Source organism: Neolamprologus brichardi, chromosome 12 (assembly GCF_056152115.1).
Source record: "Neolamprologus brichardi isolate AB-2024 chromosome 12, ASM5615211v1, whole genome shotgun sequence".
Taxonomy (NCBI): domain Eukaryota; kingdom Metazoa; phylum Chordata; class Actinopteri; order Cichliformes; family Cichlidae; genus Neolamprologus; species Neolamprologus brichardi.
Window position 1 is genome coordinate 24,319,618 of NC_142115.1, and position 17,310 is coordinate 24,336,927.

At 40.5% G+C, this 17,310-nt stretch overlaps 1 protein-coding gene across 1 annotated transcript in view; it reads right to left on the reverse strand.

The window, feature by feature from the left end:
- The window catches only part of pde4d (phosphodiesterase 4D, cAMP-specific), a 149,909-nt gene extending 140,963 nt beyond the window's left edge, over positions 1–8,946 (reverse strand). The window contains exon 1 of the mRNA XM_035907295.2: positions 8,633–8,946. Coding sequence (XP_035763188.2) covers positions 8,633–8,931 — 299 coding nt within the window. The 5' untranslated portion in view covers positions 8,932–8,946. The remainder of the gene's footprint in view (positions 1–8,632) is intronic.
- Positions 8,947–17,310: the final 8,364 nt, after the last annotated feature.

Genomic DNA, 17,310 nt, shown 5'->3' on the forward strand with positions numbered 1-17,310 from the left:
GGGGAGGGCTATGAATAACAAATGGCCGTTCCTGCTGGTAAAAATTAGATGACCAGTCTCCTCCACTTCTCATACACTGTTGGAGCTCTGCTTGTATTTGAGTTTCACCATTTCAGCAACTCTCCTCAGCTTTACAAAGCATTTTCCCCCAGAGCCACAATCTGAACATTGTCAGGTGTCAAAACCATAAATAAATGATTTTCCTGAAGTGGGACGTTTTTATCATTCATTTCCATAATGGATGTTTCCATTAAATATTCATGTTTCCAGTTTTTCCTGCTAATTTTAAATATCATTTGCTTTGGTAAAGAAAAAAAAATAAACAGAGTGCAATCCACTTTTCCTCCAAAACTGCAGTCTTGATTAGACGTAGATGCATTATGTTTTATTCAGAAATGTTGGTCTTAACCTGAAAACACAGAAAGCAATTCCGGCAACCACTTATTGTGACATCAAATTTGCTTGCACATACAGACACAGTTTTGTTGTTGTCATGAAAACAAAAGCATCAGAGGAGGCTGACCGGTCATTTGTCGAAAATCGCTGAATTTCCATGCTTCAGAGCTCCATTCGCTATTAAATAAAGCATCTACTGTAGGGACAAAAATACAGTATGCTGGAATCAACACACCATTTCATATATATTCAAGTCCAATGAAAAGAAAATATATATATTGCCTTAAAACCTAGAAAAAATGCAACAGCCACTAGACTTGTAATGTACCCCTCTATTGTCAGCCTTGTTAAAGAGTTACATTAGAAGAAAAAGAGAAAAAGACACATGCAAATATCATGACATCATAGGGCTTTGAGACTAGCCTCTCTAAAAGACAGTTGTGGTTTTTTTTTTTGTTTTTGTTTTCTTTGGGGGGGGGGGGGTTTGCAGGTCTCCAAGACATCTATTAAGCCCTAGACTAGATTTGCAATTTTTGCATTTTTATAACAAACAGCTGAGAGCCACAACACGGAGCTCTGCGGAGGAAGAGGTTAGAAAAGTAGGCCTAAGTATAATCCCAAACACTCGTGGAAAACAGCAGTGAAATTCAGGCATTATTCACTTCACGCTTAGACAAATAACATGACTTAGATATGGCTTGAAATTGTATATGAGAGAAAACTGGTGGTAAGGAAAATCTCCACCTTAATTACAATTCCCTATGGTTTTATGACTATTTGGATGCATTTACATGGGCATTCACTATATTCCTTTAATTAAGCATGCATGTGACTGCATGTGTTAGGAAACCTGCTCTATATGCATGCAAAGGGCTGTCTGAGATATTTCATTATATAAGATCCTAATGCACATACTCAGCCTTCAAAGCCTGCGTAAGTCACAAAGCTGATCCGAAGGGCAAACTCAATACACCTTCCATTTCTGTACGAATGAGTAGGTCGGCAAGTCACAGACAAGGGCTTAGCGTTCGTGTAATTATCAGCTCTGCCTGCCTTTCATTCTGCGACATGAAACACAGCAGAAAATCGTACAGAGTGCATTTCACTCATGCCCCATTTAATTACCCAAAACACGCCATGTCTGACGCTGATCTCTGCTAATGGAAAGTTTACTACCCAGTTCCTAGTGTGTTTATTAGCATGTTCTAGACATCTTCCTGGATGACAAAAGCCTTGCAGTAGATGTCTACTGTGACAGTACAAAACAGCATGTACAGCAGAACAGTAAAGTTCTGTGCAAAAGTCTGGAATCGCCCCTTATTTCTTTATATTTTGTTTTCAATAAGCCAGACTTTCTTGTAATTCAAGAAAGTTTGGCCTCTGAACTCTGTTTCTCAAGGTTTTGAGAAACAGAGTGAAAACCAGGCTTTTTAATTATTTTAATCCCGGCCTTGATCATTTTCAGAAGAATGTTTTTCTTTTTATTTAAAGCCGCTTAACCCTGACCTACAAATGATTCGAGAATAAAAAAAGGCACCTAACTCAAGAAATTAACCACTCTGGTGTCTACACACAATAGACAACTTAATAAAGAAGTTTTAAATTATATCTTTAGCCGTCTGAATCAACAACAAAAAAACTAATTGTCACCATTTGTTTCATCGAATCTTTAAAATCTGACAAAGATAACACAGTTTTACAAGTATTAAATTTTTTACACCAACAAGATGATTCTCAAAGAGCTATTAGCTGAAAACATGGTCTACAGTGTGTCCTTATAAAATCAGAGAAAGCTGGACAAGTGGGAGATAAAAGATCAAGTGACCGGCATGAAAGTCATGCCCTTAAGAAACAGAAAAAAACTGACAAAAACCTGACACAGGACCTGAGAGATGCATCTCTCGTATTTAATACTTCACCTGTTCACTGAAGTCTCATCAGAAATGTTCTCAATGGAAGGGAAGGGAAACACAGAGAAAAGGCTGAGGTATGCCAGATTGCACAACTGGACTGAACATGATGTCTTACGAAGAGACGAGTCCAAATTTGAAATTTTTGGTTCAAATCATTCTCAGCATGTACGGAGGACATCGGGAGAGCATGACAATGATCCCAAACACACAACTAAAGCAGTACAAACATACCTGGAAAAACACTAATGCTATGAAATACTATGAGTCACGGCTTGTCCTCGCCGAGTCTGGACCTCAACATTCTTAACGCAGTGTGGGATCATCCTGACATAGAACGGACCAACAGGAAGCCAAAATACAAAGAAGAGAGTTGAATGTCCTCCAGGAAGCCCAGAGAACCACAACTGAAGACTACTTAAAAAAATCTACAAGAAAGCTTGTCTACGAGAGTCCAGGCTGAGATGAAGAATAAAGATTAACCCTATCCCAAATATTAACTTTTAATATGCTCATTAGAAATGTACAAATGTACTGTTTTTACCTTATATGCTCCATTTCCATTTATATTTTTATATTTCAAATCGCTGCACCTATTCCCAATTTCCTAGCAAAATATTTTAAAAAATGAGGAGTGACTCAAAATTTCTGCACAATACTGTATGCCTGTGATTATGGCTGTGAGTGGTTATATATAACCACGTACCGAAAAGCAGTTCCATCTTCACTCTCTAACACCCATGGGATCTAATGACACAGCCAGGGGGTTATGCTTCGTCGTGGCTAAAAACCTCACTCTGGTAATGGCATTCACAGCAGGAAGACTGGCTGGAGAAAAATCAGCGGCCTTTAAGTACAATGCAAAGGTCGAGGACAGAGATAGAGTTTCCAATCTGCCAGCCAGTGATGAAGTAACTAAATATCCAAATTAAGCACTTTTCATCCTTTCTCACTTCTCTCTTCAGATGTTTCTGTTGTTTTTTGGGGGGGATTTCTTCTTTCAGTTTTGACATTTGCTTTTCCACCCACTGAATCATCAAATCTTAAATTGTGTGATTGTACAGCAAGAAGGCACCATTATCTTTCTCTTCACTGACATCTCTAAAGATAAAGATAACCCCCCTGTAGCGTCCCCATGGCAGGGACAGGCAAGCAGCAGGAGAGGAATGGGAGAGATGCCATCTCCTCATCAAAGAATGCTCCAGATTTTAGCTGAGGTCTCACAGAAGCCCTGAGCAGCATCCAGGCCCAGCCTAGATTGTGACACATTTGGGTGATGTCTTTTACCTTGGGGCTGATTGACCTCGCACCAAACCAGCTACTCAGGCACACGCAGCCACATCGACAGTCCTCTCACTGAAAGATTTGCTGTCTCTTTCTCTGCATAAGATTGACATCAATTGTGCGTGTTGAGAAAGTAGCTGGCACTTCTTATTAGTTTTCTACTGGGGCACTGCCGCAGAAGTTGTTTATGTCTGTCTGTTACAATCAGGAAACACGTCTTGTTTAGCTGACTTGCAGCAACAACTTGATTGCTGAGTTTTCATGTGAATTTGTGTGACCTTCTGGAGCCTTGTTAATTAAAACCGTCAATCAAATAGGTAAATAATGCATGCATCACACATGAACACTATGTACCAATAAGTGTATCTGAAGAATGAAAAGCTTTTAAGCCTGCAGGAAAAATAAGCTGTGTTTCTTGTCAAGTAGCCTAGAGAAGGTTTTATGTTCACAATGGTGGTTAAAGGCTCTTAGAGAAATCCGAGTAAATGCCAGGAGGGCAAACACACTGCTGTTTGAATGACAAAATCAAAAATGCAAAATGCCAAGCAATGTTGTTTTAATGAAACTGCGGAATATGTATTTTACATGTTTGTATTTTTGTGCTAATGTGCTGTTCGGTTTCATTTAAAGCAATATTTACAGCTCAGTCACACTAGAGTAAAGAATGGGACAGCAACCGCCTTGAGACTAGAAAAAAGTAAAGAAATTGCCTATAGTTGCATTGAATGTTTTTGCTGTTAGTCGACAACCCCAAGTAGTTGGGGCAACCAACTGAGATTGAGAGACTAAGCGTATAGCATCCTTGACCTCTGGGTGACCTGTTTCGATCGCCAGGTGACTGCATAGGTCACCTTGTTGGAGGCAATCTGTCTCCAACCAATCACGGTCCGACTCGGACTGACTGTTATCACTCTCAGACAGGTTGTCAAAGGTTTGCAAACAACTGGCCTCTAATTTATAAATGCAGACAGATTGCCAACGTGTTGCAATCAATCGGAGTCAATCTGCATTGATGACTGCAACTCATCCATATTCTTCCACTTATCCCACTCAGGGTCAAAGAGGGGACAAGCGGAGAGGCAGGGTCTACTCTAGACTGGTCGCTGCTTTGTCACAGGGCTAGCACAGAGATGGACAACCACTTACTCTCACGTTCACTCCTATACTCCGTTTGGAATCAGCAATCAACTTAACCTAACGTCTGTGGGAGGAAGCCACAGGACCCAGAAAGAATGCACACAGAAATTGTGCCAACATGGATTCAAACCCAGCACCTTGCAGTGAAGCGACAGTGCTAACCACCAGAGGTGGGACCAAGTCATTGTTTTGCAAGTCTCAAGTAAGTCTCAAGTCTTAATCCTCAAGTCACAAGTCAAGTCTTAAGTAATGTCAGACCAGTCAGAGTCAAGTCTCAAGTTACTGGTGTAAAAGTCCGAGTAAAGTCACAAGTCTGAAACTTTGAATTTCAAGTCTACGGAGCCCCGCAGGGGACATGGGAGAAAAAAAAATTAAGACGGACTTTTGCGAGATCTCGCAAAAGTTTTGCGAGATCTCGCAAAACTAACTCGAGACCTCCTGTTAGCAGCTAAAACTTTTGCGAGATCTCGCAAAAGTTTTGCGAGATCCCGAGTTTGTTTTGCGAGATCTTGCAAAAGTTTTGCGAGATCCCGAGTTTGTTTTGCGAGATCTCGCAAAAGTTTTGCAAGATCTTGCAAAAGTTTCGCGAGATCCCGAGTTAGTTTTGCGAGATCTCGCAAAAGTCCGTCTTAATTTTTTTTCTTTTTCTTTCGAGTCTTAAAAAAAAAACGGAAAAAGAATGTTGCAGTTATATGTAATATGTAAATATTAGACCATGTGATTTTTAAATCTGTGTTTTTCTGAACACATGACAAAATAGTGAACTTAGAAAATATACAGAAATTGTGAAAACTGCACCTCTATAAAATGCAGCTCAATTAAACTTAGCTCCAAGAATAATTTTCACTGACAGTTCTGAGATAAGCTGCATGTTACTCTTGGATGCGCTTGTAGGACCGGCTTTAAAATTGCATGACAAAAATATAATACACATAAAAAAATACTGTATCACCAACGTAGCCTGGACAACGTTTGCTAGTTAGATGAAGTCAGCTATCTCATCATAGCAAAAGAGAAGCACCACCTACCGTTCTTTATGCAACTTCAACTGTCGGACAAAGTTGGAAGTTGTTCCATCTCTGTCTGTGATTCTCTTCTTGCATGTTTTGCATATTGCATTTCGTTTTTTTGTTGATTACTTCATAGTTTATGTACCTAAAAAAAATAACTACTTGCAGCATTTTTGAGCATTTTTTTTCTTTTTTTTAAAAATCTGGTTAATTTGATTGGCTGTGCTACAGCTCACGCACTCATACGTACGGAGTGTGGTTTGAATAAATGAATTGAATTAATGGTGCACACTTTCTATATAATATGCATGTTAAATTTTATATTTGGGGTGAAATATATCAAGTCTTTTCAAGTAAACCGGTTCAAGTCCAATTCAAGTCCCAGGTCATTGGTGTAAAAGTCCAAGTCAAGTCACAAGTCTTAGAATATTTTTTCAAGTCAAGTCTAAAGTCATAAAATTAAGTCATGTGACTCGAGTCCACACCTCTGCTAACCACCACCACTATCTGCGACGTGTCTCTTTAAAATAGATGACTCCACTATATACAATGTAACTGCTGCAGGATGTCATTTTGCAGTTAAATCACCATCCGGCAGCAGTTACATCACTATTATTTCATTATTTCTGATTCCAATCTGACCTTGTGACAGGACTCTAAAAATAAGTAGTTAATATGAATTTCCGTTTGATGAGAATTTATGTGTATCTGCAACAGATTTGCAGTTTTCACCAATGTATTCAGAGTTAATTATTGTATTATCACAAATATTTATGTACTGATGGGAGACCAACCTCGTGTTATTGCCATTTCATCACTGTTTTGATGCCGTTGTTTGAAGATGGCAACTGACTGTGAGTGGTCTTTAAAGCAACCATTTCAAAGGCAACAAGATCAACAAGATATCACAATTATATTAGATTTGTTTGTGCTGTAGTACATCAAGGCTGGTCTTCTGAGTGTTTTGTAATATATTTTGTGTCACACAATAGGCCCAACACTTGGGAAACGGTGTAATAATACGATTATATATCTAGATTTCTAACTGATGTTCATCTAATGACATGTTCACTGGATGAAGGTCCCTGTGGGGGCCGTTCCTGAAGACACTGAAATCAGGAATTACTAAAACATGCAACCCATTGAGCACACACAAAAATCAACAACCAATTACGTGAACCTATTGACCAAGTGCAAATAACAGTCCGATGGGCTGCGGTGTTCAAGGGCCATTGATTTGGTTTTGTGTTAATGTTCCTGCATATGTGCTGGAGTGCAATGTGCCTCTTGCGTAATTAGCCGCCCATGTGAAATTCTATTTCTTTGGGTTAATCCAATTTTAATTTTCCTTCTGAAGCAAATGTATGAGGTGCATAAACAATCTTCAAATGTGTGCGTGCATCTTCTTTTGCAATTGAAATCGATATATTTTCAACATAGCATTGCACGGTTGTTTTACTAGGCCCACACACCACCACCTCTCACCACTCCCTCCTTCCTTCCCCCCTCTGTCACTCGCTCGCTCTCTCCTTCTCTTTAGCCTCTCCTCTTTGTGACAGGAACCATTCGGCTGGCCAGACGAGCCAGTGTGCTTTCTGTAGCTGACTGGTGACTGGACGCTGCAGGCGAGTATCACTCATATCTAAACCAACATTTATAAAGAAAGGAGGAGGAAAGAAGAAAAAAAAAGGGAAACAGCGAGCCATTTGACAGAAACTTACATCCACAGCAGTCACTTATGCCTGAGAGCTGAGGTGACCTTCTCAGATTTCATTTGGTCTTTTTTTTCCCTCCCTCTTTCCCAGAACATGTGAGTAATTAGAGCAGAAACATTTCCCTCACACAACCAGGCTGGCTGTCTGAGCACGGAGGTGCTTTAGTGTCTCTGTCAGCAGTATGCAGACGAGATTCACTAAAACTATTCTTATAGCAAACATTGTTACAGTAGCTCCTCTGGATAGTGGATAGCCTGTGAAAACACAGCAGTTGTCAAGAGCACGTGTGTTGTGATTATCCATATTGTCGCATGCAGTGAGTCATTTCAGAAGATGTGGTGATCATATAGCAAAGACATTCTACTATATCTACTTTGCTTATCGAGAGCAGAGTGTAGTGCCAAATGCAGACATGAACGCCGGGCTTCTTGGAGATACTAAAACTAAGTGGAGCCCATCCCTCAAGACCCCTAAACACTATCCTTAGGATACAATTGGAGGTTGCATATGTGTAATATATTTAGGATACATCACATATGAATAATTCCTGTGACCTTCCTTTGGTTAAAGCCTGCCTCTGACTCCCACAAGACTCTTGTCATTCTACACAATGACAATTGTGCCAAATATAGACCACCTAATTGATATTAACACAGAGAATGGCTTGTGACAACCGAAAAAAAAAACTCTTTCACTTTGCATCGTTATTCTTGCTTTTCTTCTCTCCGGTATGACACATCTTTCTGACCCAAATGAAACAGCTATGCGTAATCTTCCGTACTCTCTGTTATTAAAGCATATTTAAAAAGATACAAGTTATGGGATGAGGTGGTTTTATAATTGCCAAAGAGGGTTTATACCGATAAGACTGTGTCCGTTGTTTCTTTTTAACCCTTTAGCGCTGCACGGCATATAGCATATAGTTTATTCATCATCTTCTTCCTCGTTACAGCGCAGTAAATGTTTGAGACCTTATGTTACAAAAAAAAGTGATGTAAAACAGAGGTCGAGCACCGTCTAAGCAGAAAGATGTACTGTAACCTTCTCAAAGTTAGGACTAAATAAGATAGATAATAACACTTCTTCGCTCAGTCAGCCACACAACGCCCATCTTCATCGAGGGGGAATTAAAAGGAAACAAGCCGAGGAAAAGCAGTTTCCTTTTATATTTTGTCCTTACCGTCGAAGACCTTGAAAGGACGACGGCCACGACATCCTTGATTTCTTCAGCCCGGGTCGGTGCCCCGTGTCCACTGCGTAAGTCCGGTCCATGTTCCTCGGGTTGAGGTATCTCTCGGTGTCCGAAAAGCCTCTTTGTCTTACACGGTCGTTCTTGCGCACTACCAGCGCGTGGTGGAGCGGAGAGAGCGCTGCCTGATTCTGCTGCCTCCACAGATGTTTGGGCGCCTTTGCACTCACGCCGGTTCCGCTGCCGGCGACCAGAGGCGCCGTCCCCACTTTCCCACAGGCGGGATCCATCCTCCTCCCCACGCTGGTTATAAAATTGTTTTTTAAAAACTAAATCTACACTTTGGGAGCATTTAAGTTGAATGAGTCAGGAACGCTTACAGGAGGTTGACTAACAACTGCGAGTTCAGGTGTTTTGTTTTGGGGGGTTTTAATAAAAGAAAATCAAATAATACAAGTAATTAGACAACTTTGTTGTTTTGTTTTGCCTTTTTAGCTACCCTGGGTGCTTCACGTCCAGTTTTTGATTTTTAGCTCACGTAATGAGCTTAACTCCATCAACTTTATCGCTGACACCATGCGCAAACACACTGAAGCAGTGAGATAAAAACGAATCCATTTACGCATCACGAGGAGGACCTTTAAACTGCAGTTTTGGGGATGTATCCCTGAGTAAAGCTACTAGAAAGAACTCTCAGGTCAGTCTGGTTTCCAAGTGCTCCCCACTTCCTCCGCACACGCCCATTTCTGCAAGGTGCTTGTATTGCTGCGGCAGCGCGAGATGTTCAGCACAGGATGGTCCAAACGGACGGATGGTCTCCCCAAATGATGCAAACTTGTGCAAAACCAGTTCAAGGTAACTTGGCGCAGAGTTATGCGTAAAAGCTTCCGGACTTGACAACACTGTCTCCCGTCTTCATGTCCCCTGCAGGAAAAAAGCGGTGACAGGATATAGGGAACAGGATAATACATTAAACATGAGGGACCCACCCAAAGTACCTCCCCTAAAAACCTCCATGATTGGAAAAAAAAGAAAAGAAAGAAAATCAGGGGGTGGGATTGGGCAGAGCCGCTATATCATATAATACCACTGAACCAGTTTTATGACACAATAGTCCAAATGAGATTTAGGTTTAATACACACACACACACACTCTCTCTCTCTCTCTCTCACACACACACACACACACACAAAGAAACAGTTTTTGTGGAGATGCACTGAATGGAATGAGAAAATGAGAAGCATTTTTATAGCAGCTGACATTAAACACACTGCAGGTAAAACAAGTTCACCTTCACACTAATTAATGAAACCGTTCCTGTGATGTCCACAGGGTACAGGGGAGCGCAAACATCCAGCCACCTTGTTAAATCCCGCCCCCCATCCCACTCTCTTCTGTTTGTCTTCATTTTCAGAGAAAGGGGGACTATCAGGGAAGAGTGCTTTATTTCCTTCCTCTCCTCACACTTCCCTTGCAGCTCAAGCCCATTACTCAAGAAGATAACAGCGTGGGGAATGTCATCTCTCCACTCTTAAGCGTAGAAATGTAATCTGAGAAACGAGGGGAGAGAAGACTGAAGTGGCGAGTAAGAGTATTGGTAGCAGGACAGAGGAAGGAGAATAAAGAGCACATGCCTGCCATGTATGCATACACAAGAAGCTCATGTGTTTGCTTTGTACGCGTCCAAGTTAACCTAATTAAGCCAACCAAACACCCTACAACAACACGCACGGCAGAACCAAATACTCTACATACACTCTAAGAACTGACCTGAAACTTAAACCACAGGCTATAGCCATTTCATTTACTTTGCATTGCTTTGTTGCTAAACAAGGTCATAGGTATAAGAGTATCCCAACATGCATTTGGGGTCACCTTAAACAAACACAATACCGACTAATATTAGGAAACCCTCTATAAAACGTTTCCCACTAATGTTGCAAACAGCTAACATCTGTTGACACATAAATCTGTCAGTAGCCAGCACAGCCATGTGTAATCTTCTGCATGCTCTGTTATTAAAAATATTAAAAAGCTACAAGTTATAGGGCGGGGTGGTTTTAATTGTGAAAAGAGGGATTATATGCAATGCTCTAATGCTGATAACACTGTACCCTCGATTTCGTCTTCTTCTTTTTTAACCCTTTAGCTCTGAGCTGCACATAGCAACACAAAACCTTTGGTCGATATAATAAAAATACTGACACAGCAGAACATTTTAAAGTCAAATAACTGCAACTGAATCCATGTTTATCCCAGCTGTCACTCTTGAAACATCTGTGACATTAACTGCCCGCCTGCTTCACCTCCTTCATGAATGTTTGATGGACATTGTTTTTGGATGTTTTAGCAAAGTAGATCTTGTTCAGAAGAATTTTTGTATATTATTCTTTTATTTGTAAGATTTTTTTTTAAAGTAGCACAATGGATGAGTCAGACACACAAAGGTTTATTATAATGCTTAAAAGAGAAAAGCAGACAGGTAATTGTTATGCACTGTGACACATTTGGCACAAATTTGTTTTTGTATTAATAAAAAAAACTGTCTTCCATTAATATTAGTATATGAATTGAATGCTGCATGGCAATGGGTTTGTACTGTAATGTCCCTAACAAGAGAAATATGATTTCTTTTTCTTTTTACTGGTTTGCAAGCGAGGGTCTGATTGAGTGACAATTAGATGTGGAAACAATGTCCCCCTCTGGCCATCCACCTCAATAACCACACTGCGCCATTTCTGGCACAGGATACACACAGATCACGAGTGTTTAAATATCTTATATATGTTTTTTATATATAAGTGCTCAAAAATAAAGAAGTAAAATGACATGTTCTTGGACAAATGTTAGTGGGCTGTGAGTACAGGCCTTAATTTCACCTTCTTTGTTCTATTTCTGACAGTTTAGTCAGAAACACGCACGAGTAGTCCGCTGGAGGTCATTTTTCTAGCGCTCTGGTAGCTCCTTCTGTTTCTCCTCCTGCTGCTGGGTTGAATCCTTCTATAACCCTGCCCAGCTCTCCTCATATAAGAGCCTGTCTCATAGTATCACAGTATCTCCTCCACACTCTTGAGACTGTGGTTGGACAGCGACCCTCTTTAAGATCGCAAGCGTGGGTGTGCCCTCCGGAAGGTAAGAGATGGACTACCTGTGCAACCTGAATGGGCTGCATGTACCATTTTTGAGGGCTATGTTGTGGTTGTCTCTCCAGTGTACCTGTTCACCTGCTTGGATTTCCACCAAAAGTAGGTGAAAGTAGTTTTTATCTCTGAAGTTTAACTGTTATACTGCGTTCCCTTCATTTTTAGAGCACATTTAGAATCCTTAGTTTGTTTCACGTGTCACACCAATTTCCCCCCAGTATGTGTTTCTTTTCTGTTCATGCTGAATTAAAACGCTAGGAGATAATAGGAACGGGATAAGTATAGTGCGGTCAATAATTAGTGATTACACCTGATTGCTCCAATACTGATCTTATTAGTACTGGGGGATTCTATCAGACACACTTTGCTGATTTACATTAAGTCGTTTTTTTAATCATGACAGGATTATCTAAGCTTCCTGTAATAACTATATTTGGCGCTAGCCTAAAAAATATTTGCATTTAAATGTTTTTTTGGGGGGGAAAAAGTAAGTCAAGTTGCAGGCTTATGTTTCCTCACATACAGGAGAATGAACTCAATCAGTTCATCGCAGTGAGCTGTACAGACTTTTAATGAAGAAAGAAAAAAACAGAACTGCTATTGGATTGTTATCAAGGGAGAGAAAGTGGAATCTCTAGCCTGCATCTATAACGTGTGTGTGTGTGTGTGTGTGTGTGTGTGTGTGTGTGTGTGTGTGTGTGTGTGTGTGTGTGTGTGTGTGTAAAATGAAAAATAAAGTGTTTATTTCCAGCTGATCTCTCACATAACACTCCAGAGATGACATTTTAGTGTCTGGAAAATCAATAGAGTGGTAGCTGATTTGATCCAGTATTGAGTTAATATCCAGCGCTGATATTGTTCTGCTGTTCTCAGTTAATGTCTTTTAAGACACTTTCTTTCTCATATTAATAAGTTAATTAATACCTGTTAGCTGGTGTTGAGCTCTTCTGTTGATTTGCTCCTAACATGTTGGGCTCATGTGCAAAAGAAATCCATGCACACTAATTTGTATTTAATGTAAACTGTATACAAAAGATGGGCCGAACTGCTGCAAAATAACACACAGATGCCTGACAATCAGGGCTAAGTAGCAGCTGAATAAAATTCTCACTGAGCCGTTCTTGGTAAGTCTGTTAATACAATCAGCCACACATTTGAAGCCATATTATTGGTCAGATGACTCAACGGAAACGCTTCAATAGGCACCAAACATGACAAAAAGTGAGGATCAAGAGCTCAGGTTGTTTTCTTCCTCTTCTTCTTTTTTCAGCTCCTCCCTTTAGGGGATCATCTGTCTTCAGCTCAACCGAACAGCATCCTCCTCTCTCACATCAACCCTTTAAATGCCCTCCTTCGATACATCCGTGAATCTCTTCTGTGGTCTTTCTCTTTTCTCCTGACTGAGAGCTCCACATTCAGCATCCTTTATCCAATATATCCACTGTTCCTCCTCTTAGCATTTCCATAACCATCTCAGCTGTCCTACTGATGTACTCCTTTTTAATCCCACCGACTCTGGTCACCGCCAACGAAAATTTGAACTCCTTCTACTCTGCCTCCACCTCGTCCCCCAGTCTTTTTGTTAGCATCACAGACACCAAACCATCATTTAAAGCTTCCCCTTCACTCTTTCTGCTATCCTTTTGTTATAAATCACCCCTCTGGACCCTGACTGCACCAAGGTCTTCACCTGTTTTGTGCACTGTCCAGTGCTTCGGATGTTTGACCCCAGGTATTTAAACTCACCTAACTTCATTATCTTTACTCCTTGGACAAAAACTCCAGTTCCAGCCACTGGAAGTAGTAGAAGTGACACATCAGACAGCGATGGTCTAAAGCCCCCTGTAGCAGTATCCCCTGTCAGTCAAAGTGGTGATAAATGGATTGGTATTTGGATAGCACTTTTCCTCTCTGATTGAGCACAAAAACCTCACTCAGCCAATCACACACACATTCACACTTTATTCTATGCCTAAGCACCTTGTATAAAATGTAAGCACACACTCACAGTCCAATGACTACATCAGGAGAAATTCAGTATTTTGCCCAAGGATACCTAGTAGACAGACCCACTGTATCTTGTTAGCTGAGCTATTCAAAAAAAAAAAAACACCCTGTATATTTGTGATGAAGATAACAAAGTCCAACGGGTCTATGATTCATTTTTGGAGGATGCATGAAGTAGCCCAGTTCAAGGAATTGCAGCTTTTGGCGCTTCTCTGGCAGCTTCATTTTTCAGCTCTGGAGATTGTTGGCTGTTATTTAAACTGAGCAGGTTTTCATCCAGTATTTTCTGTTACATTATTTATAATATCAGCAAATCAGCTTCTCTTGGGATATTGTAATAAGCGTGTGTTTATATATTGTAAAGCTTTGGGGGGAACTCAGATTTTTTAGCTGTTATGCAGCGGGTAAATGCTGGCAGTCGTAGAAGAGAAGCAAAGACAAAAACACTGAAACGGCTTCATGAAAATCATTCTTTTATATTAATTGTGTGAGGGCATCTAATGGAAAGACAGCGCACCACTTTTTGACCATTTCATTAATATTGACAGTCTCATTTGGCAGCATACAAAGTTAATGTCACTAAATTTTACTAAAACACTGCAGTTGGAGCATTTCAAATGGCACGCCTTTCAACCCTAATGCTTCCCCACTGTATATTTCTTCCACGCTGCTGTGCTGAATTATGAATGAACGGCGCTCGAAGCAACGTTAAGACATATGACCTTTGTTAAAACTCATCCCAGCATCCATTTCCTCCCTAATCCTCTTTTTTTTTTTTTGTCTTTAATTGATCATTCTATGTTCAGTTATGAAAGCAGTCAAATTTACTGGATATGGGTTTAAAATAATGGATTGCGATTTTGAGTCGGTCAAAGCTGAGTGACAATTAATCTTAAAAAATAATCAGTAACATAATCGAAATGTTGACAAGCGCATAATATATTACACCACAAAACACTGATTTAACATGTAACAGTTTTTTGGTACTGCTGGCAGATTAATTTAGAGAAAGATGACAAAAAAATGTTCCCCCTTTCATGTTCTCCTTAAGAAAAGGCTCATTGGGGCAGCACAGAGAAGTCAATACAGCTACGTGAAGTAGAAAAAGAGATGACAAGCCCCCTCCTGCCTTTGTCTTCTTAAAATAATCACTCAAACCACCTTTAAAAATACCAAATCCCTGTCTCGCAAATGCAACACGCTTTTTAAAGAGTGGTCAGCAGCCCACACTTGGGAATAGTCTGCCCTTTTGTGAAGTTCAAATAAAAGGGATTTGACACTTTTTGGCATTATCACAGTGCCATAATAAATTATTCAGTATTGACTATGTTTCTGTATTATGGGTAGCAGTTTCTGCTGCTTATACAGTGCAGCTGACAATGTGTGACACATCAAGCTGCAGGCGACACCGCCAGAAACAAAGACAAAAATACACTGTATTTCCTACAATGAAGATGCTCTTGACGTGTAACAGCAATTTTGAAGATAAAGAAAGCCTTTCGGCGCTATTGTGAATCAGAGTTGCCTCGAAAACTGCTCTGCCTGCCTGAAAATGTAATTTAGACACAACTGAGTGTCACCAGCTTCTCACGCTTCCTTACAAAAGAAGTCTACAAGTTAGCGGCACTGTCTTCTTGCTAAAGTGTGTTCACAGCACCCTATAACAAATTCCTCTATCTTAGGCTTAATAAGAGCTGCTCATTTCTCTGTCGGTTGTTCGTCGTTTCGACTCAAACTTGCCAAAGAGAGAAAGGGAAAAGGACAAATCAGGGGAGCCAAGGGGAAAATCAGAGCAGGCCGATCCATTTACTTTCACATCTGGCACAGAATGAGCCACCGATATGCAGTTATGCAGGTAGCACAATGTGTGTGTGAAATACCGAGCTTTGTGAAGCATGCCAAGGCGATCAAAGATGAGTCATAGGAGTGCCACTTTCCCCTTGGGTTGATGAGTAGATTTGTCACGTTTCTAAGTGTGATACTAACCCAAGACAATGGGGATTTTCCACTGACAGATAGGTTTGACCACTGAAATTATATGCTTCTTCAAACTGCCTGAATATATTTCCTTTTCTCAGTTAAATTATGACTTCCCACTAGACCACTGGCTCTGAATGCTGTTTGGTACATTGTTCCTCTCTCCCCTCAGAGCAAGCTGGTTGGAGGCTTGGTGTTTGTCTGTGCCAAACCTCATTTCATCTGAGGCGCTCATTCTCCAACATTCTCCGGAGAGGCTGCGATTCTTTTCTTAGTTGTGGTGCAATCTTGTTTTCCAATCACTGAGAGGCTGCGAGGCTACACTACAGACTGTACAATATGTTAAAGCACAGAGGATAAAAATAAACGCCACCTAAAAGGACTCGGCGCACTACACAACAGATCAATCAAATCCACAGTTCAGTCCCTGCTTTTAACTTGTTTAGCATGTTTCACACGGTAAATTACATTCACTCTTTTAAGATTAGTGAGTGTCGGTGCTGACAAACAGAACTCTGTTAGACCTCTACATCTGATGAGTCACATTCTTAACAGCATGTAGCTGACAGGAATAATTTAAATGCCAATGGTTTGCATGTTATTTATCCACTAAACAACAAGCACACTCTGCACTGCTGCCAAATCATGCTGTATTTGATTTCTTACCTTTCTGATTGTTTCTATTCATTTCGCCACGCCATGAAACTCAACTTAAAGACACCTTTAAGTTGAGAAGCAGAAGCAGGTAATCTATCACAATAAAGAGTTGTATTCATATCTTTAGTTTTTGTATCATCATAGTTATCATATTATCTAGTTAGGCTAAAATAATGTGACTGATCTGAAAGCTCATATTGTTGCTATGTTTAGTATACACGGGCATCTACAAAGTGAGAGTTGGCTGTCCAATGACAACCTTTTTCACTTTGATTGATGAACAAACCTCACTGCCAGCAGCTATTTTTAGCTACTTTTGTCCTCTGGGTTCTTTGCCTACATTATATGAGTCCTGTTTCACAGGAAGGACTTTAACTATGTCTGTCATTTGATTCTAAAATACAATAAAACGCTGTTTTTCCAAAGGAACACTATGGTGGCTCAGTGGTTAGCAGTAACAGTAAGAAGATCCCGGGTTCAAAGCATCATCTGGCTGAGGCCTTCTCTGCGTGGAGTTTACATGGTCTCCGCATGTCTGTGTGGCTTCCTCCCACAGTCCAAAGACATGGAGCACCCACATGTATTTAGTAGGTTAGGTTAACTGGTGATTCTAAATTACCCAAAGGTGTCAATGATTGTCTGTCTCTGCGCTAGCGCTATGTGCCCTGCATCTTTCCCTGTGGTAGCTGGGACAGGCTACTCCCTCCTCGTGACCTTCAATTGGAGAATAGATGGACTATTTTGCAAATAGTAGCTTGACAATTTCAGGGAAAAGTTGGATCTCTGTGTAAAACACACTAGAATCTCAAAATGTCTCGCCATCATCCGTTGCCGTAACGACAGCATACACTTAAGCTGGCGTGAACTCAGTGGCGGTGCAAAAA